We start from the raw sequence: 23396 nt of genomic DNA, 5'->3' as shown, positions 1-23396 counted from the left end.
CTATGACTTTTAGTGGGTGTTCCCCCCTATTTTCTAGAAAACGCTAAATTTTCTCAGGTCATAACTTTTGATGGGTAAGACAACACTGCTCGAAATTTATATATTTAAACTCAGCATACAAATGCCTTCTTCTGAAGTCGCTATTGGTATCAAAATTACCATTTTTTAGAGTTTTGGTTACTACTGAGCGGGTTGCTCCTTACTACAGTTCGTTACCCGAACTGTTTGATAATCATGACATGTCCTTTTTAGAATCAAACCGAGAGCCATTCATTGAAGTGAGCATCGTGCAGACAGTGATACCAATTACAGAACCAAAAACCACAAGCGACAACCTAAACTGCTTTATTTTATTTTAAAAAGTGTCTTTAATTGGTTTGCTTTTACTATACCAAAACTAACATCAGTTTGTGTTTTCAGTAAGGTGCTAATTTTCGTTGTCACTCCATTGTTTCAGTTGAAAACTTATTTTTCAAAACCTAGGTAAAACCAAAATACCAAGTGGACAAGGATGTCCTTCCCTCAGTTACCACCGTTAGAACTAAACCACAGGCTTCGTCGAAGAGTGAATTTGAAGGTTCAATTCAAAACCGTTGATCATTTAAGCTTAATTTTTGGTAAAATTTGAGTTAAAACGTTTTTATGGCACTTGGTATTTACCACGTGACAGATAGTGATCGCAATTTCTGTCGGTCTGTCTGTCTATCTCGATTTTGCTAGTTTGGGCACTTCCAGATAAGCTAGGACGATGAAATTTGGCAGGATATTGTGCAGGGTATTAGAAGGATATTGTGTCTCAGAGCTCTTATTTAAACCCTGACTGGATCCGGTGACATTGGGGGAGTTGGAGGGAAAACCTGAAATCTTGCAAAACCGTTAGAGTGGAGGGATCGAGATGAAACTTGGTAGGAAAATGAGCAAAAGTCCTAGATACGTGATTGACTAACCGGAACGGATCCGCTCTTTGGGGGATTTGGGGGGTGGGGGTAATTCGAAAAATTTGAAAAAATGAGGTATTTTTAACTTACGAACGAGTAATTGGAACTTAATAGAATTTGATTTTTAGAAGGACCTCGTGACTCAGACCTCTATTTTAAATCCCGACCGATCCAGTGTCATTGGGGGGAGTTGGGGGACTAGAAATCTTGGATAACGGTTAGAGTGGAGAAATCGGGATGGAGCTTGGTGGGAAGACTAAGCACAAGTCCTAGATACGTGATTGAGATAACCAGATCGGATCCGCTTTTTTAGGGGAGTTGGGAGGACTTAATTCGGTAATCTGGAAAAATTAGAAAAAATTAGGTATTTTTAACTTATGAACGGGTGATTGGATCATAATGAAATTTAATTTTGGAAGGACCTCGTGTCTCAAAGCTCTTATTTTAAATCCTGACTGGATCCGGTGACATCGGGGGGAGTTGGAGGGAGAAACTGGAAATTTTGGCAACCCTTAGAGTGGAGAGATCGTGATGATAGTTGGTGGAAAGAATTACACAAGTCCTAGATATGTGATTGAAATAAACAAGCCGGATTGGCTCTCTTAGGGGAGCTGGGGGGGGGGTTAATTAAAAAAGATAGAAAAGCGAGATATTTTTAACTTACAAACGGGTGATCAGATTATGAAATTTGATATTAGAAGGGTCTTGTGCTTCAGAGCCCTTATTTAAAATCCGACAAGATCCAGTGACATCGGGAGGAGTTGGAGAGGAAACCAGAAATCTTGGAAACGTGAATCGGAACTTGATCGGAACTTGATGAAACTTGATATATAGAAAGATCTTGTGTCTCAGATGCTCCATTTTCAATTCGAATCGGATCCGGGGTTTTAGGGAGGTGGAGGGGGAAACAGAAATCTTGGAAATCGGAAATCTTAGAAAACAATTAGAGTGGAGAGATCGGAATGAAACTTGATGGGATGTTAATTCGTAAAATGGAGGTATTTTTAACTTACGAACAGGTAACCGGATATTAATGAAATTTGATATTTAGAAGGAATCCATGTCTCAGAGCTCTTATTTTAAATTCCAACCAAATCTGGTTACATTGGAGGGAGTTGGGGGGAACCGGAAATCTGGAAAAACGCTTAGAGTGGAGAGAACGGGATTGAAATTGGTGGTTAGAATAAGCAAATGTCGTAGATATGTGATTGACGCAACCGGAATGGATCCGCTCTCTTTGGGGGAGTTAGGGGGGTCCAGTGCTTTGGCGGGTTCGGTGCTTCTGGACGTGCTAGGACGATAAAATTGGAAGGCATGTCAGGGACCTGCACAAATTGACTTGATAAAGTTATTTTCCCAGTTTCGACCATCTGAGGGCTTAAGGGAGAGGAAAAATTAGAAAAAATAAGATATTTTTAACGTACGAATGGGTGATCGGTTCTTATTGAATTTTTATATTTAGAAGGACCTGGTGTCTCAGAGCTCTTATTTTAAATCCTTACCGGTATTAAGCCTCTGATTTTCCTTTCAAATCAACCTATTGATCCTTAGAATTTTGCTAGAGCTCATGCCATATGAGCTCTTAGCTCTTGTTAGTTTTAGTTAATTTGTTTTTGCAATGGTCTTTTACTTCTAATATGAGTAGACGATTATGGAACTCATTAAAAGGGTTTGGAGGTAGAGTATACGTGAAAGATCCCTATATACTACATTTAAAGGCCTTGGACCATAATTATTGCAATGATACCCATAATTATTGCAATGTACCATTTTATACTTCCAAAATCTTCTACTTAAGAAGTGGCACCAAAAGTGCCATTTTTAGTGTTGTATGGCACTTATAGATGGTAAAATTGATTTAAAAAGTAAGTGGGTATGAGCAATAGCTTTAAAATGAGCCTTCCCGGGATATGCTTTAAAAATGAGTGTATCATTTGCATAAATAGTGGATTATCCGAAAAGTAATCATAAGAAGGGATGAACCGTGATTGAAAAAAAGTCCAAGCAGGAATCGAACACATTATAATCTAACTTGTAGTCCAGCGCTGTACTAACAGAACCAAGTCTCTAATAATCTAATTTAATATATTGGTGCTTTTTTTCCTTTTTTTTTCTTTTTTAGTTTATTTAGATTTTTAGATTTTTTAGTTTTTTTATTAGTTTTTAGTTTTTTTTTCTTTTTAGTTTTTTTGTAGTTTTTACCTTCTTTTTAGTTTTGTTAATTTTTTTTTTACTTGTGTCCTGGTCGTCATTTATACTCCTGTGTCCCGGTGCTTTGTTGATTGCTAATCGAACATTCCTTTTGTCCTGGTCGCTTTCTCTTTGAGTGTCGTCATTTATTTTTTTCTTTTTTAGTTCTTTTAGTTTTTACCTTTTTTAGTTTTTTTTTAGTTTTTAGTTTTTTTAGTTTTTTACCTTTTTTTAGTTTTTTTAGTTTTTTTAGTTTTTTAGCTTTTTTATTTTTTTTATTAGTTTTTAGTTTTTTTGTAGTTTTTGCCCTTTTTTTTAGTTTTTTTAGTTTTTTAGCTTTTTTATTAGTTTTTAGTTTTTTTTGTAGTTTTTGCCTTTTTTAGTTTTTTTAGTTTTTTAGCTTTTTTATTTTTTTTTATTAGTTTTTAGTTTTTTTTGTAGTTTTTGCCTTTTTTTAGTTTTTTCAGTTTTGACGTCACCTGATCCAGTTTTTTCAGGTGACGTCACCTGATCCACGATCCACAGATCCACAGACAACTTATTTTTATATATATAGATAGTTTTTTTTTTTTTACTTATGTCCTGGTCGTCATTTATACTCCCTGTGTCCCGGTGCTTTGTTGATTGCTAATCGAACATTCCTTTTGTCCTGGTCGCTTTCTCTTTGAGTGTCGTCATTTATTAGTTTTTTCCTTTTTTTTTAGTTTTTTATTGGTTTTTTACCTTTATTTTAGCTTATTTTTCAGTTTTTTTCCTTTTTTTATTTTTTTTTATTTTTTATTTTTTTTAGTTTTTTACCTTTTTTTAGTTTTTTTTAGTTTTTTTAGTTTTTTAGCTTTTTTACTTTTTTTATTAGTTTTTAGTTTTTTTTTGTAGTTTTTGCCTTTTTTTAGTTTTTTCAGTTTTTTTTTAGTTTTTTATTGGTTTTTACCTTTATAGTTTTTTTAGTTTTTTAGCTTTTTTATTTTTTTATTAGTTTTTAGTTTTTTTTGTAGTTTTTGCCTTTTTTTAGTTTTTTCAGTTTTGACGTCACCTGATCCAGTTTTTCAGGTGACGTCACCTGACACATCCATCCACACATCCACAGACAGACAGACAACTTATTTTTATATATATAGAAGATATATATATAAAAATAAGTTGTCTGTCTGTGTGTCTGTCTGTCAGGTGACGTCATGTTTCTGTGTCGACTGACGTCATGAAGTTAGTTGTCGTCATTTTTGCTATAACGGTGACGTCATTAAAGATATTTAAGACATATATGTTCACGTAGAAATCTATTAATGTTTAAGTTTAAAATGACTGATGAACTTACAATGGCAAAAGCCGATGAAGATGCTCAAAGAGTCTATGCCAAAAAACTTGCTGCTGATAGAGAAAGTCAGAAAAGGAAAGCGTGCCGAGGAATCAAAAGAACAGCAAGGAAATGAATGCTTGCCTGAAAAATTCTAATTTATGGGCACACGTAAAAATATTAAAATTAACTACAAATATGCGTGTCCGATTGCAAAACGATGACTCTGGTCAAACATTTTCAGATCAATTGCTGGCAATATATCTATATATATATATATATATATATATATATATATATATATATATATATATATATATATATATATATTACTAGCTGTTGGGGTGGCGCTTGGCGCCACCCCAACACCTAGTTAGTGGGGTGCTTCGCGCCCCCCCCCAAGCCCCCCCGCGCGCGTAAGTCGTTACGCGCCATATTAGTTACGCGCCATTGTAGTTGTGTCCCTGTGTCCCACCTGTGAATAGAGATAGATATAAATATATGTTTTTAAACTACGTAAAACATGCGAATATACAACATTCTTCGCTGTCCCATTGTCTGTGCATATAAATAGATTGTCAGGTTTACTGACTCTTGAACATGCAACATATAATTGTCCATGGGAAAAACAATCCGTATTCAGATCTATACCTCATTATTCTAATGTGTCCCTGTGTCCCGGTCGTCATTTATATTCCTCTGTCCCAGTCGTCATTTGTGTCCCGGTGTCCCAGTTTGTAATTTCTCTTTGAGTGTCCCGGTCGTCATTTATATTCCCTGTTTCCCGGTGTCCCGGTCGTCATTTGTGTCCCGGTGTCCCGGTCTGTAATTTCTATTCGAACAATCCCTGTGTCCCGGTCGTCATTAATATATCCCGCCTGTGCCCCCGTGTCCCCGTTGTAGTTGTGTCCCTGTGTCCCGGTCGTCATTTATATTCCCTGTGTCCCGGTCGTGATTTGTGTCCGGGTGTCCCAGTCTGTAATTTCTCTTTGAGGTTCCCGGTCGTCACTTATATTCCCTCTGTCTCGGTCGTCATTTGTGTCCCGGTCTGTAATTTCTCTTTGAGTGTTTTTTCTTTTTATTTTTTCTTTTTAGTTTTTTACCTTTTTTCTTTTTCAGTTTTCTTTTTCTTCTTTATTTTTCAGCGTCACTATGAAGTACATATCGACGAACCATTGTTTTTTTAACTTAAATCTGGAAGGCATTGATGACCTTATCCAAGTCAAAATCCCAAACCCAATCATCATCGCTATCATTTTCAGTTTTGATATGTTTTGACTCTCGCTGTCCAGGTGGATTTTCATCTAACTGCGCGGTTTTGCGTTCAAATACCGTTAATGACGTCACCGTCAAAGCAAAATGACGACAACTAATTTCATGACGTCAGCCGACACAGAAACATGACGTCACCTGATCCACAGATCCACAGACAGACAACTTATTTTTATATATATAGATAGATATATATATATATATACTAGCTGTTGGGGTGGCGCTTCGCGCCAACCCAACACCTAGTTGGTGGGGCACTTCGCGCCCCCCCCCAAGCCCTCCCGCGCGCGTAAGTCGTTACGCGCCATATTAGTTACGCGCCATTGTAGTTGTGTCCCTATGTCCCACCTGTGAATATAGATATATATATATATATATATATATATATATATATATATATATATATATATATATATATATATATATATATATATATATATATATATATATATATATATGTTTTTAACTACGTAAAACTTGCGAATATACAACATTCTTTGCTGTCCCATTGTCTGTGCATATAAATAGATTGTCAGGTTTACCGACTCTTGAACATGCAACATATAATGGTCCATGGGAAAACAATCCGTATTCAGATCTATACCTCATGATTCTAATGATTGCCCTTGAGCTTTGTTGATGGTGATTGCTAATCGACCATTCCCTGAGTCGCCATCGTCATTTATATTCCCTGTGTTCCCGGTCGTCATTTGTGTCCCGGTGTTCCAGTCTGTGATTTCTCTTTGAGTGTCCCGGGCGTCATTTATATTCTTGTGTCCCGGTGTCCCGGTCGTCATTTATATCCCCTGTGCCCCCCAGCGTCCCCATTGTAGTTGTGTCCCTGTGTCCCGGTCGTCATTTATATTCCCTGTGTTCCCGGTCGTCATTTGTATCCCGGTGTCCCGGTCTGTATATACATTCGTTTTTAGTTTTGTTTTTCTCCTTTATTTTTTTCCTTTTTTCTTTTTTTTCTTTTTTAGTTTATTTAGATTTTTAGATTTTTTAGTTTTTTTATTAGTTTTTAGTTTTTTTGTAGTTTTTACCATTTTTTTAGTTTTTTTAGTTTTTTTTTTTACTTATGTCCTGGTCGTCATTTATACTCCCTGTGTCCCGGTCGTCATTTGTGTCTCGGTGCTTTGTTGATTGCTAATTTATATTATATTTATATTTATATTTTTTTATTTATTAATATTTTTTTAGTTTTCTTTTTCTCTTATTTTTCAGTTTTTTCCTTTTTTTTAGTTTTTTCTTTTTTAGTTTTTAGTTTTTTTTTTTTTACCTTTTTTTAGTTTTTTTAGTTTTTTTAGTTTTTTAGCTTTTTTAGTTTTTTTATTAGTTTTTAGTTTTTTTTTAGTTTTTGCCTTTTTTTAGTTTTTTCAGTTTTTTTTAGTTTTTAGTTTTTTACCTTTTTTTAGTTTTTTTTAGTTTTTTAGCTTTTTTAGTTTTTTTTCTTTTTAGTTTTTTTGTAGTTTTTTACCTTTTTTAGTTTTTTTTCTTCTTTTGTATTAGTGTGAAATAATTCAGACGTCATATGCGGACAAACACGACGTCACTCGACAGACAGACAGACAGACATAACCCACAAACAACTTATTTTTATATATATTTATTCATATTTTTTTAGTTTTCTTTTTCTCTTTTATTTTTCAGTTTTTCCTTTTTTTAGTTTTTTTCTTTTTTAGTTTTTAGTTTTTTTTAGTTTTTTACCTTTTTTTAGTTTTTTTTAGTTTTTTAGTTTTGTAGCTTTTTTAGTTTTTTTATTAGTTTTTATTTTTTTTGTAGTTTTTGCCTTTTTTTATTTTTTTCAGTTTTTTTTAGTTATTAGATTTTTACCTTTTTTTAGTTTTTTTTAGTTTTTTAGCTTTTTTAGTTTGTTTTTCTTTTTAGTTTTTTTTGTAGTTTTTACCTTTTTTAGTTTTTTTCTTCTTTTGTATTAGTGTGAAATAATTCAGACGTCATATGCGGACAAACATGACGTCACCTGATCCATCCACAGATCCACACATAGACAACTTATTTTTATATATATAGATATATATATATATATATATATATATATATATATATATATATATATATATATATATATATATATATATATGTATATATATTATATATATATATATATATATATATATATATGTATTATATATATATATATATATATATATATATATATATATATATATATATATATATATTCTCTTTCTATCAAAGAATATTATTTCTTTGCAAGACAGTCAAAATGGATTAAACATACGCTTAATCAAGGCCAAATCAGAGCAAAAGAATAAATTTATATACTTGATTGTGAATGTCAGTCAAAATATTTACTGTCTATCAGAATGAGATATTTTAGGCTTAACGGAACTACTTCAGAGGAGATAAGATTGGAATCAGTGGCTAAAAAATAAGAAACTGTGAGATAATGAAGATTTACAATGTTAACATTATTCGAAACATACAGAAAGTGTGCAAGCATACCAGCTTTATCAAATATACCAATAAACAGAATTTTGTCTTAGAGTAATGAATGCATAGTTAATGGAGACAAAGTGGAGGTGAAAATAGAATAATAATTAAATATTCTTGAACAAAGCATTAGAAAATCACAGGACTCAAACCTAAAATGAGCAGAAATAAAGTCCTGCAATGATTCAAACTTGAAAAAATTGTTATCAAGGAGTAGGCCTACTCCTAACGAACAAAACTTAAAATAAATAATCACACCCAACATAAAATAGCAGTCACTGCTATATGTGAATAAGTGTATTCTGAAATCAACTGGAATTTTTAAGTCAAACTTAAAAGGAAGAGGAACTACCACAAACAGGAGTGGGGCTGCTGCCCCTAAACTTTGCAATGGCCAGTCCTTTGCGCTTTGCTGAAATGGATTCGTATTTCGAGCAGTGTGCTTCTGTTTGTCAAAACATCGACAAAAGAAATAAACAAAATAAAATCACCATAATAATCAATAAGTAACTAATGGAATTAGATTGATTGTTTAATATATAATGATGTTAATTCCTGCAAATCTCAACATTTTATTTTATTTTTCAGTGTCATTATTATAAGAGAGACAGTTTTTAAAATATGTGTTGTTTTCAGTAAAGTGCGAATGATACAATGGCCTTCAGTTTTTTTGGGGTGTGGTGGGAGGGTCCTACTCCTGTCTGTGTCGGTTTTCGCTCGTTTTGAATTTGAGTTGATAATTCATTTTAATTTGTTCATTTCATGATGTACCTATTCATTATTAGTAGTATCTTTATCTTAAAGAAAAAAACAGGACCAAATTGAAGTGCTGCTTCTGTAACACAATAATAAAAGTTGATAAAGTGTTTTTTGCCTTTCTTTCTTTTATGTCTTTTCAGTACGAAGTCAAAAAGAACAGGTCAGCAGCAAAGATTTTGAGGAACTAATTAAGAGGTGGACCTTAAGTTCGGAACTTAAGTTTGTTTCTGTGGAACCATCAACTAAAATTTGTTTCTTTTCCTTCGAGCATCAGTTCTCAAGTGTACCGTAGAATCCGGTTTAAAACTCCATGCATTTGGACTCAGTTGTACCATAGAACCCGTGCAGACAGTACCAGTCGAAAATTCCATGCATTTTCTTATCAAATGTCCCACTCAATGGGATTTCCCACTCCTCCCTATACTGCCGATCATGTAAGATTACCAATGAATTTTTTTTCAATACTTCTCATTTGAGTGCTATATATCCTAAACAGAGCATAAACAAGACCTGTATCATTAGCGATAGCCTACTAACAAGGGTTTGGTGGACATAACCCTTTCACTTTCAACTAGATTAGAGCTAGAAATTTTTAGTCAGATACTTGAATCCCTTGGGGCATAAGGGTTGAGTCAACTTACCTAGATTTGTTGCTAAATAGTGTTCCGGTATTTGACTGCAGCAAGAGAAAGAAAAGAAGAAGAGGACTACATTTTATAAACTGGAAATTCCATAACCCTGAACAAAACAGGATAAGACAATCATGCCATCTTGCGTTATTCAGATGCATCTTAAAGCTAATAAGAAAAACGTAAACGAAGCGTAAACGAAAAACGTAGCGTAAAGAGCGGGACGTTGGTGAGGAAGCAGCCCCTTCCATATACGAAGTAATTTATGTTCGTTTTAAGTTTTAATGTCGCTCCTTACTTTCAGTCAAAAAAACTTGTTTTTTTTATTTAATTTCTGAAAGTTTTTGAATCAATGCATGTTTTGATTTTGGCTCTCCGCAGAGGAATAATTAAAACGAAATTTGCATGTTTATTTTTTTGGATAAATGGCTTTCTCATAATTTTGATCGAATGATTTTGAGAAAAAAGAGTGGGGGAGGAAGCCTAGTTGCCCTCCAATTTTTTGGCTAATTAAAAAGGCAACTAGAACTTTTAATTTTTTACGACTCTTTTTATTAGTAAAAGATATACGTAACTTATAAATTAGCTTACGTAAAGAAGTTTTGTATTCTCATGTTTTTATTACATTTATGAGAGGGTTCGCCCCCTCGTCAGTACCTCGCTCTTTACACTAAAGCTTAAATTTTGTTCCAATTCATTAAGAATGACCCCTGAATCACAAAAGCCGTAGAATAAATAGTTGAAATTAAAATACTTTAGCGTAAAGAGCGGGGTATAAGGAGGAGGTGAGCCCCTCGTATGGGTAATAATTTCTGTTCGTTTTAAGTTTTAATGCTGCTCCTTACTTCCAGCTGAAAAAAAACTTTCATATTTATTTCTTCATTGTTTTTTTAAAATAATGCTAGTAAATCCTGCGCTCCCTTCATGGAAATTTTCTTCCACCATGAAAAATTCCTCGATGGAAAGTTCCCCCAGCCTATCCCCCTCTTCTCAACCCCTCCCCCCAACCAAAAAAATCCTCCTGGAAACGCCTGTACACTTCCCAATAACCATTACTATATGTAAGCACTGGTCAAAGTTTGTAACTTGTAGCCCCTCCCACTGGGACTTTGGGGGAGTAAGTTGTCCCCAAAGACATAGTTATAAGGTTTTTCGACTACGCTGAATAAAATGGCTATCTCAGAATTTTGATCTGCTGACTTTGGGAAAATAATTAGCGTGGAAAAAAAAAACAAAAAAAAAACAAACAAACAAATAAACACGCATCCCTGATCTGCCTTCTGGCAAAAACTACAAAATTCCACATTTTTGTAGATAGGAGCTTGAAACTTCTACAGTAGGGTTTTCTGATATGCTGAATCAGATGGTGTGATTTTCTTTAAGATTTTATGACTTTTAGGGGGTGTTTCCCCCTATTTTCTAAAATAACGCAAATTTTCTCAGGCTCGTAACTTTTGATGGGTAGGACTAAACTTGATGAAACTTATATATTTAAAATCAGCATTAAAATACGATTCTTTTGATGTAGCTATTGGTATCATAATTCATTTTTTTGAGTTTTGGTTACTATTGAGCCGGGTCGCTCCTTACTACACTTCGTTACCACGAACTGTTTGAAAACAATATGTGAATAAGTGTATTCTGAAATCAACTGGAATTTTTAAGTCAAACTTAAAAGGAAGAGGAACTACCACAAACAGGAGTGGGGCTGCTGCCCCTAAACTTTGCAATGGCCAGTCCTTTGCGCTTTGCTGAAATGGATTCGTATTTCGAGCAGTGTGCTTCTGTTTGTCAAAACATCGACAAAAGAAATAAACAAAATAAAATCACCATAATAATCAATAAGTAACTAATGGAATTAGATTGATTGTTTAATATATAATGATGTTAATTCCTGCAAATCTCAACATTTTATTTAATTTTTCAGTGTCATTATTATAAGAGAGACAGTTTTTAAAATATGTGTTGTTTTCAGTAAAGTGCGAATGATACTTTATCAGTGTGGTGGGAGGGTCCTACTCCTGTCTGTGTCGGTTTTCGCTCGTTTTGAATTTGAGTTGATAATTCATTTTAATTTGTTCATTTCATGATGTACCTATTCATTATTAGTAGTATCTTTATCTTAAAGAAAAAACAGGACCAAATTGAAGTGCTGCTTCTGTAACACAATAATAAAAGTTGATAAAGTGTTTTTTGCCTTTCTTTCTTTTATGTCTTTTCAGTACGAAGTCAAAAAGAACAGGTCAGCAGCAAAGATTTTGAGGAACTAATTAAGAGGTGAACCTTAAGTTCGGAACTTAAGTTTGTTTCTGTGGAACCATCAACTAAAATTTGTTTCTTTTCCTTCGAGCATCAGTTCTCAAGTGTACCGTAGAATCCGGTTTAAAACTCCATGCATTTGGACTCAGTTGTACCATAGAACCCGTGCAGACAGTACCAGTCGAAAATTCCATGCATTTTCTTATCAAATGTCCCACTCAATGGGATTTCCCACTCCTCCCTATACTGCCGATCATGTAAGATTACCAATGAATTGTTTTTCAATACTTCTCATTTGAGTGCTATATATCCTAAACAGAGCATAAACAAGACCTGTATCATTAGCGATAGCCTACTAACAAGGGTTTGGTGGACATAACCCTTTCACTTTCAACTAGATTAGAGCTAGAAATTTTTAGTCAGATACTTGAATCCCTTGGGGCATAAGGGTTGAGTCAACTTACCTAGATTTGTTGCTAAATAGTGTTCCGGTATTTGACTGCAGCAAGAGAAAGAAAAGAAGAAGAGGACTACATTTTATAAACTGGAAATTCCATAACCCTGAACAAAACAGGATAAGACAATCATGCCATCTTGCGTTATTCAGATGCATCTTAAAGCTAATAAGAAAAACGTAAACGAAGCGTAAACGAAAAACGTAGCGTAAAGAGCGGGACGTTGGTGAGGAAGCAGCCCCTTCCATATACGAAGTAATTTATGTTCGTTTTAAGTTTTAATGTCGCTCCTTACTTTCAGTCAAAAAAACTTGTTTTTTTTATTTAATTTCTGAACGTTTTTGAATCAATGCATGTTTTGATTTTGGCTCTCCGCAGAGGAATAATTAAAACGAAATTTGCATATTTATTTTTTTGGATAAATGGCTTTCTCATAATTTTGATCGAATGATTTTGAGAAAAAAGAGTGGGGGAGGAAGCCTAGTTGCCCTCCAATTTTTTGGCTAATTAAAAAGGCAACTAGAACTTTTAATTTTTTACGACTCTTTTTATTAGTAAAAGATATACGTAACTTACAAATTAGCTTACGTAAAGAAGTTTTGTATTCTCATGTTTTTATTACATTTATGAGAGTGTTCGCCCCCTCGTCAGTACCTCGCTCTTTACACTAAAGCTTAAATTTTGTTCCAATTCATTAAGAATGACCCCTGAATCACAAAAGCCGTAGAATAAATAGTTGAAATTAAAATACTTTAGCGTAAAGAGCGGGGTATAAGGAGGAGGTGAGCCCCTCGTATGGGTAATAATTTCTGTTCGTTTTAAGTTTTAATGCTGCTCCTTACTTCCAGCTGAAAAAAAACTTTCATATTTATTTCTTCATTGTTTTTTTAAAATAATGCTAGTAAATCCTGCGCTCCCTTCATGGAAATTTTCTTCCACCATGAAAAATTCCTCGATGGAAAGTTCCCCCAGCCTATCCCCCTCTTCTCAACCCCTCCCCCCAACCAAAAAAATCCTCCTGAAAACGCCTGTACACTTCCCAATAACCATTACTATATGTAAGCACTGGTCAAAGTTTGTAACTTGTAGCCCCTCCCACTGGGACTTTGGGGGAGTAAGTTGTCCCCAAAGACATAGTTATAAGGTTTTTCGACTACGCTGAAAAAATGGCTATCTCAGAATTTTGATCTGCTGACTTTGGGAAAATAATTAGCGTGGAAAAAAAAAAAAAAAAAAAAAACAAACAAACAAATAAACACGCATCCCTGATCTGCCTTCTGGCAAAAACTACAAAATTCCACATTTTTGTAGATAGGAGCTTGAAACTTCTACAGTAGGGTTTTCTGATATGCTGAATCAGATGGTGTGATTTTCTTTAAGATTTTATGACTTTTAGGGGGTGTTTCCCCCTATTTTCTAAAATAACGCAAATTTTCTCAGGCTCGTAACTTTTGATGGGTAGGACTAAACTTGATGAAACTTATATATTTAAAATCAGCATTAAAATACGATTCTTTTGATGTAGCTATTGGTATCATAATTCATTTTTTTTTAGTTTTGGTTACTATTGAGCCGGGTCGCTCCTTACTACACTTCGTTACCACGAACTGTTTGAAAACATATTTTTCCCTTCCCCATCCTTGGTGTAAATTGTCATCCCTTTAGAAAATCTTCACGACATGAGAAAAAAAAGCCATACGAAGTTTGTTCTAAATATATGCCAAGTTGCTTGTGTGTCTCCCCCTGCGGCACAAAATTAGCTATGTATCAAAGGTGTATCATGCTACGGGCCGTTTCCAAACTGTTAAAGAAAGATTTTCGTGAATTAATAGCTTATATAATCAACACTAGTTATTACTATACTATAGCGATTTTCTATTTTTTTAGAAATTTAGAAATTTATTATTGTTTTCTCTGTTTTTGCGCACTATATATTTCTTTTTATAACGGGTAATATGTCAATAATAATGATAATAACAATAATAATAATAGTAACAACCATAAATAACAAAATGTGATGAGTGTAATCTATAGTGTTTTATTGAAGCATATTTATTTTTCTCTTTTCTTCTCTGTGCAGTCTCCCATGTCTATGCATTCATTATTTTAAAATGGAATCTCATGTTTCAGCGAATTCGATAATGCAAGTCTAATAGTGCAATTCTTATTTTGTAAATGTTCGTTATCTTACAAATTTCAACTTTTAGACACTCGCTCAAGTCTTATCTCCTTTTAAGTAGTTTTTTAAACTTGAAATATATTATAAAGATAGATAACAAATCGTTTGACTGTATATCATAACCAAATATTTAAATTCTTTTTTGCTCCAATTTTCAGCCCACCTAAGAAATATGCTGACTGCAATAAAAATACAGAAAAACGGTGCATTAATAGACGTATTCCCCTGATTTCTCGCATTGTCCAAACAATGCATCTTTTGTCAGACATCTCAGGGAAAGCAACACTTTTTCTAAATTAATTCCTCTAAAGTACCTGCTTGTAAACTCCGATTTTTTACAATATTTAAACATATATCATGCTAGTTATATTCAACGTTTGAATAATTTAATCCTTAAATTGTATTTATGAATTTCTTGTTTGGGTCTTTAAAAAATAATTAAGAAAAATGTTTGGTTGAATATCAAAAACCTATGATAATTTACAGTAAACAAATTTAGGGTTTTTCTCTTGAACATTAATTGATTGAATTATGTTTTTTATTTTTTGTTAGTTTAAATAGGTGATGTGCTTATACATTTTGGAAGGTGTACGTGTGACTAAATCCCTTTTTACTCATCCCTTGTTCAACACAGCCTCCATTAAACTTAATCCCTATTAAACTCTACCCTCATTAGCTCAACCCCGTGCAGAACAACCCTCTTTCAATATAACCCTCATAGAGTTCAACAATCTTTAAAATCAACCGTAGTAGATACCTTCGTCTTGACGATGCGGAGGCACCGTATCTGGTCTTCCCCTAAAACACGGAGACAATGCACTCTTACATGGCCCATATAACGAAGAGAGCTAATTAGGGGAAGGTCATCATGTACGCGTTAAACTTGTTTATTTTAAACCATCGTCTGGAGAACAAACCCAACGGGTTACCTTCGCAGACTTACAAGACCACAAGTACAATCGCAATGGTTGTACAAGGGGTTACTTTGAGCTACTTGTTGAAGGCCATGTTTACCCACATTTTTGACCTAGTTTTCATAACTGGATCGAAATTTTTAATTGTTTTTGTTTTTGACTTTCTGAAAATTCTCTTCGCATGGTTTTAACTTTGAAGAATCTGTTTGTGTATTACTTACTTCTTTAAATGCTGTGGTTGGATGTTTCTTACTCTCTTTCTGTGTTTCCGACTTTTTGAAAATTCTTTTCGTATATTTTCGACCTTCTTAAGCTTCTGTTCGTGTTTTCTGACATTTTGAAAATTCTGTTCGCATGTTTCTGACTTTTGTAAATTATATTCGTTTATGTCAACATTTTTCTGACTTTTTGAAAATACTGTTCACCTATCTCTTGATTTTTGAAAATACTGTTCGCGTTTTTCTTACTTATTTTCGGTTCCTGGTTTGATGTATTACAAGTGTGCTGTGTGTGTGTTAGCTTTTTGGGTGTTACCTTGTCTATTTTGAAGGGAATTGGTTGAAGAGTTAGGATTTGGCAAATTTAGATAAGCTATATAATTGTTTGACGTGTGTGTGAACTAGCTTTTTCTGTACTAGGTTTCTTAGCCATTTGTAGGTGTTTGTTTTCTGATGCTTATGATCTTGGATGTTCAGTTTAATTTAAGCTAGATTTCTTAGCCTTCTGTAAGTGTGTGTTGTCTGAAACTTATGATTAGGATATTTAGTTTGATTTTTCGTTGTTTGACTTGTCAGAAACTTAAGATTTGGGATGTTAAGTTTGCTAATTCTCACCTTTCTGAGCTAGCTTTCTTAGGCTTTTGTGGGTGTGATATCTGAATCTTATGATTTAGGATGTTTAGTTTGCTATTTCAGTACTTTCCGTGCTATGTCTCTAAGCCTTTCGTAGGTGTGTATTGACTGAAACTTATGATTTGGGATGTATAGTTTGCTATTTGGGCTTTTCTGAGCTAGATTTCTTAGTCTTTCATTGGTAGTTGTTGTCTGAAAATTATGATTTGGGGTGTTTAATCTGGTATTTTGGGATTTTACTTTTCTCAAATTTATGATTTAGTATTTTTAGTATGCTATTTTGGGCTTTTCTCTACTAGGTTTTTAGTTTATTGTAGATGTGAGCAGTCTTAAATCTATGACTCAAAATGTTTAGTTTGGTAGTTCGTGCAATGGCGTTGGTACCCTTTCTTTCTTGATCCAGTTTTAATGATAATCCTTCTCTTTTATTGCACAGGCCATAGAGTTAAATTTCTTTTTTTATAAATTAGTATATTTTAAATCTCTTGTCTCTTCTGTTAAACATGTTCTATGCTCATAGTTTCCTGTATTCTCGTAGAGTATCAATTTATCTTAATTATTCATTGAAGATGTAGAATTATCATAATATCCATTGCATATATTAAATTCACAGATAAGGAATATTTCTAATTCAATTCTTTGAATACTCTTAACTGTTATTTTATTATAACTACACTAAGTTTCGTTTTAGTATTGATGTAAAACGATAGAACATCATTTCACTCTTGCTTGTAAATTTAAACTACAAAGTTTTCACGAACAATGCAACTATTTCATATGTTAGGCCATCGCTTGAAATTGGAGATGCAAAGAGTCATGCTATTTGCCCTTACTATGATTCTTTTATGACTAGATAGCGTGGATTAATGAAAAAAAGCTACAGTGCATATGTTGCAATTATACATCTTTTCTCCAGTGTGAACTTTTCTGTTCGTGTATAAAGTAGAGCTGTGAGAAAACAGCTTAGCACATATCATGCAGACCTGATGGTTTTCTCTAGTTTGAGTTCTTACATGACTAGACAAGTCTGAATTGCGGGAAAATGCTTTGGCAAATATCTTGCATGTATAAGGCTTTATTCTCTTTAGTATGACTTTTCATATGCTCGTAGAAGCTGAAATCCCTTGAAAAGCCATTGTTGCATATTTTACATCTGATTGGATTTTCTCCAGTATGGACTATCATATGCGTTGATAATTATTATTTATTGAGAAATGGTTTAGTACAGGTGTCGCAAGTAAAAGCCTTTTCTCCAGTATGAATTTTTGTGTGCCATGAAAATGTGCATTTATGTAAAAATACTCTAGTACAGATATCGAAAGTCAGGGATTTCTTCACCAGCCTGAACCCCATCTACAATGTGAATCGTCATGTGCCTAGTTAAATATAAATTCTAGAAAACTCTTTGTTGCATATTTTACATTTGAATCGATTTTCTTCTTCATGATCCTTCTTTAAGGATTCTCTCTTCCGTGTCTTTGATTTACAGTGTTTGAGACATGCCGTTTTGATTCCTAGATAATAGTTAGTGGTCAAGTCATTGCATTGGCTTCAACATAATTCTTCTAAATCTAGTTGAGAGAAAATATCTTCATTTGAAGTTTTTTGAAAATTGGTATTGAATTGTTCTATTCTTTAATTGGAAAGATTCTTGTTGATCTTCAAGGATAACAGTTAGATTGAATACCGTTAGTTTGTTCATGTTGTTGACTGTTTTATATTGAAGAAGGGAAATATACATGTCTTCACCAAAATATTAGTTGATTTTAGTATGAATATATTTAAACATGGATGTGTAAGCTAAAACACTATCAATCTAGGCATTTAAATGAAGGAGGTCGCATATACTAGCATATCACGTCTTCTGACTGTATGTAAATTCCTCCATCGTGGCAAAAATGTCATCTTAAATAGATAAAACTGTGACGTACATGTCTAATTTGCTAAATTGATGGCTATGAATATATTCTGAAGAATTTAAGTTTCGATATTGCTTTTTACTTTCCATTGAAGGTCGAAAGTGGAAAGATCTTACGTATTTGATTCCGAATTCAATGCCTTAACAATTTCTGCAATCTTCCACTGTTTCTTTTAAGAAACTAATTTCCTTCAAGCAATGGAAATAAATATAAAGAAATAACAAAATTATAATAATACTAATAATACTGGTAAAAGTAAAGCCCACATCAAGCTTAAGTTTGGATGTTTTTGGTCACAATCTGCTAACCTATATATGGGATTATCTTTTTGAACCATTATAAATGTTCAGTTTATAGTATCTTTTGCGACATTAAAATGCATATCTCTAGTGTTGATATTAGTCTTTACTTTCCAGGGAATGTCTAAACTTGAAAAAAAAATGTGTGAATTAATACTGGCTTAGCAATCTCTGAAAATTTAATGCCGGTAGGTACATTCAAACTGGTGATATCAGTTGCATAGTGGTAGGGTTGGAGCTAATTTATGCTAAGTCTTGAAATTAAAAAGAAAAAAAAGTAATAACATTTATCTTTTTAGATACCAATCAGAAAGTTTCTATTCCAAAAATTATATGATGAAAACGTATTTGCTTTTAGGGAGAGGGGTTCTTTGAAGGAAGACTAAAAATATTCAGAATCAAAAATAAAAGTAGTTTTTCTCAAGGGCTAGCTTCGGAAACTTCTCGAAGCTTTTGTTGATACACTCTCTGGATTTAAAAAGTTATTTTTACTCTCCTCTGAAGGTTCAAGTTCAAAATAATCCATGGCTTAAATTCAAATTCACTTCTCCGTCACCTCCACAAAAGTTTCGTTCCGATAATTCCAATCGCTTCTTGAATATTGAATATTGATTTTTAATACTAAAGGATATATCAAAAGAATTGACTTATTATGCTGATTTCAAATATATAAGTTTCTTTAAGTTTAGTCTTACCCATTGACGGTTAAAAGCCCGAAAAATCTGCCTTATTTAAAAAAGGGGGGAATTACCTCCTAAATTTTGTAGAATTTTAATGAAAATCACACCATCAGACTCAGCATATTTGAAAACCCTACCGTAGAGGTTTCAAACTGCTCTCTGTAGAAATGTGGAATTCTGTAGTTTTTGACAGACGAAGAATCATGGATGCGTGTTTATTTGTTGCTATTTTTTTCCCAGGGCTGATTGTATCCTCCCAGTTGTCTTAGAACATTGTGAGAGGGCTCATTGGAACGCAAATTGAAAGTTCTAGTTCCCTTATCAAGTGGCCAATAAGATTGGAGGGTAACTAGGCCTCCTCCCCCACCCCTTTTCCTCAAATCACCTCATCAAAATTTTGAGATAGCCATTTTTTTCATCCTAGTTGAAAGGTCCAATAACAATACCTTTCGATAAAACCTGATCCCCCCCCACAGCCCCAGGGGAAAGGTCCCTAAGTTATAGAACTTAGCCATCCATTATGCATATTATTTGTTATTAGGAAGCTTGCATTCATTTTAGGGTAGAAGGAGGGACGAATTTTTTGCTCGGGATTTTCCACAGGGGAATTTTCCATGGAGAGGGAAGTTTTCAGGGGGTGAACTTGTCAGGGAAATTATGCACTGGTTTAATTTGCAAGAATTCCTATACAAAATTCTTTTTATATGTCTGGCCTTCTTTTTTCCGTCTCAATTCTACGCGTGGAGTTGTTAAGGATAATTGTCCTGGGTAAATTTTTGCCAGGATTGAATTGTCTAGAGGATATTAAGAATTTTTTTCAACTGAAAGTAAGGAGCAATATTAAAACTCAAAATGAGTGGAAATTATTAAGTATTGGAAGAGGGTTACTTCCTCCTCGACTTCCTTTAGTGTAAAGAGTGAGGTGTCGAGGAGGAGGCAACCTCCTTCATATACGTAATTATTTCCGTTCGTTTTAAATTTTAATGTTGCTCCTTACTTTAGTTGAAAAAACTTTTTTTTTTTATTTAATCACGTAGCCTATAGATCCAGTTATGAACGCCCGGTTAAACATGAGTGTAATGGCCTTCAACGAGTCAGCTCAAAGTAACCCGTCATACAACTATTTTAATATACTGGTTCGTGGCTTTGGATGACTGCCAAAGGAACTGGTTGGCTTCCTCCTCGAGACGATGGTTCAAATAAGCAAATTAAACACGCGTGTGATGACTTTCACCGAGTTAGGTCAGCCCATTAGCTAATATATGGGCCATGTAAGAGTGTATTGCACCCGTGTCCTAGTGGAAGAACCGATACGGTACCTCCCCGTTGTCAAGATGATGGTATCTACTACTTCCAATTAATATAACTCCTTTTTGAGTCAACATTCATTAGAACTGCCATGTGAATAAGTTTGAACTAGGGCTGATTTGAACCTTAATATTCGCTTCTCTCTTCACCCTCGGTTTCCAACTAGTGTTAATTAACAGGGTTTGAGCTTGAATTGGAATCAAGTTTTTGCGATGAGATGAAAATGAGTAACATCTATCATCAACTATTCAGCTTTGTGTTTTTTTTCATAAACAAGGCAATATTTTTTTAAACCGTTTCCCCCACTTGCAAAAGAGGATGGAAGGGGGATTATTCAAAAGGAGGATTTTAAACACCTGGTTAAGGGATTTTGACCTTTGAGAATTTAATGGTAAATAGTTTCTAGCCCTTATGCTCCAGAAATGACACTAAATCAGAATGACATTTTTGGTGCCATATTTCTTTTTATGATTGCGGTATCATGACGACATTATGACAAGGACAAGAATGTGAGCATTCATTTTTAAATGACCTCTTAAACTGCTCTCTCTGATGTTCTAGTGTGCTGTCAATGCTAGAGAAACAAAAGACTTATCAGTGTTTCAAGCTGTTTTTCAAAATTCCCCTAAGTTTTTTTTCCGCAATAAACTTTTACTATTAAAGTTAAACCGTAAAACCGAAATAATAGAAATGCTATTCCTGAAATAGTATTAAGTATAAATTTTTCTTATGAGACATTTTTTATGTGTTTTTATGCTTTTGGTTACTATGACTCTGGTTTGCTCTGTGCTAGGTTGTAGCAATTAATGCAATCATGAAATGCAAGTGTGTTCAGGCCGTGGGCATGAAAAGTTTTACCTGTCCTATATATTATTTTGTCTGCTATAGTTATATGTGTTACATTTGCCTGTCACTGTATGTATTACATTTGCCTGTTGCAAAACGAGACAGACAAATATTGTATTTGGTTCACAGGGCAAATATTATATTTGCCTTGCCTGTACAAGACCAAAGGATAGATTGTAATGCATTAATGAAGCATAAAATATAAGACAGTTTCGTAAGAATCAATCATTGAATAAAGTTTGTTTCAATCGGGCAAACTTTTTATCGCTATCGACAAAACGGATTAAGTTATTTCTCTATTTACATTGTGCGTTTAAGGAGGGTTAATTCAGGAAAGATAAGGAGGGCTGATTTTACCGTGAAAAAGGGAAGTTACTCATTCAGAGATTGATTCTACTTACTATGCTTACATAACTATTTTTGATTTAATGTAAATTATGCTGTGTACCTTAATATTTAGTCGTTACTACAATTTTTTATCTTTCACTTTTTTTGTGATTTCTAGGCTGCGTCAAGGCTCGCGTTCTTTTCACGGTTCTTGCTTCTGTTGGCCTTGCGATTCTTTATGGTCTCAAAGTAAATTTGTCTGTGGCCATTGTGGCAATGGTAAATCATACAGCTCTAGCTGATGCTCATCAAGGTGAAAATGACGATGCTTTAGCAGATGTAGGTTTCACATGTGCAACACCTGATAATCAAAACTCAACTCATGTAGCTCAGGTAACGAAATACTTTTTTATGAGTTTTTGATTAATAACTGTTTTTTATTCCTGATCAGAAGTAGTCATATGATATACTTATAGTTCTTGCTTCTTTTAAAATGAATTAAGTACTCTTACTAAGTATTAATTGTGATACTTGTAATTGTTAATAAATGCTTTTATGCTTTAAGAATGCACTATCCGGAAGATGAGTGGGGGACTCGCACTTATATATCGTGAAATATTATAACTTAGACTATTTCTTTCATGGTTTCCGTTGTTTTTCATATGTATTCACCTGATTTTGCTTTCTGGTTGAATTGTCCTCCATCCCCCCTCCATTCTTCACATAAAGGAACTTCTACTTATAGGCCTGTGCTTCATTGATGCTTTGGCTTTTTTTTATATTCCCAATTGTACTAAGCTTATTGTACTTGCAATTGTACAATAAGTAATTGTACTTGCAACTACCAGTTTTTTGCTCTTTCCGTAATTTAATGTCTTTTCATACTAAAGTATTTTCAAAAATATTTGATTATTGAAGCTAGTCTGATTTCTAACAACGATATGTACTAAGTTTTAAACTTTTGTTTTTCTTTTTTAAGCTTTTTGTAATCGCTGTTTTTTTAATTTATTTTTTTCTTTTTTAGTTTTTCTTTTTTTGGTTTTTTAGTTTGTTTTTTTAAGTTTTTTAGATGTTTACCTTTTTTTATTTTTTTCATTTTTTTTTTATTTTCTTTTTCTTCTTTATTTCTAAGTTTTTTCCGTAACATGTCCCTGCAATACGTGTGCAGGGTGCTAATTGCCGTTGCAAAGCTTTGGTGGGTTAATATTTCGCAACATGATTATTGTTACGCCTATTTTTAGTTGTAGCACGTGTCATGGAAACCCTGGGAGATCCAGCGAATTTTTACTTTCTCTTTCAGCCGCAAGCCTGGGTTCGTGTTGCTCTTGTAATACATCGAGACGCTTTCTTTTGGTAATTTCTCTCTGAGCTGCAAGCCTAACCCCCCCCCTAAGGTAACATGTATGCAAGGTGGTAATTTTTAACTGCTTAAAACTTGTGGGAATACAATATTCTTTGCGGTCCCATTGTCTGTGCATATAAATAGATTGTCCGGCTTATCGACTCGTGAGCATGCAACATATAATCGTCCACGGGAAAAACAATCCGCATTAAGATCTATACCGCATTTTTCTAATGAATGCCCATGAGCTTTGTTGATGGTGATTGCAAATGCTAATCGAATTGGGAATTGCAATCTTTTAAATTGAAAAGGCAGATCTGATGGAATCATGGAAATGCGAGGAATAAGAACAGCCTCACCCTCGGAAGGCCCTGTCAGGATTGTTGTCTCTATTACGTTTTCCGTTGTTTTTTTAAGGCAAGTCGCGTGCCGTTGCAAGGCTTTGGTGCGTTAATATGTTGCA

General features: G+C 33.9%; 1 protein-coding gene across 1 annotated transcript in view; it reads left to right on the top strand.

Annotated features, from left to right (window-relative positions):
* Window positions 1-20180: 20180 nt before the first annotated feature.
* The window catches only part of LOC136029211 (sialin-like), a 48378-nt gene continuing 45162 nt past the window's right edge, over window positions 20181-23396 (top strand). The window contains exons 1-2 of the mRNA XM_065707444.1: window positions 20181-20214; window positions 21770-21984. Of these exons, the coding sequence (XP_065563516.1) occupies window positions 20181-20214; window positions 21770-21984 (249 nt within the window). The remainder of the gene's footprint in view (window positions 20215-21769; window positions 21985-23396) is intronic.

Source organism: Artemia franciscana, chromosome 1, assembly GCF_032884065.1.
Source record: "Artemia franciscana chromosome 1, ASM3288406v1, whole genome shotgun sequence".
NCBI lineage: Eukaryota > Metazoa > Arthropoda > Branchiopoda > Anostraca > Artemiidae > Artemia > Artemia franciscana.
This window is presented reverse-complemented; position numbering and strand designations above follow the sequence as displayed.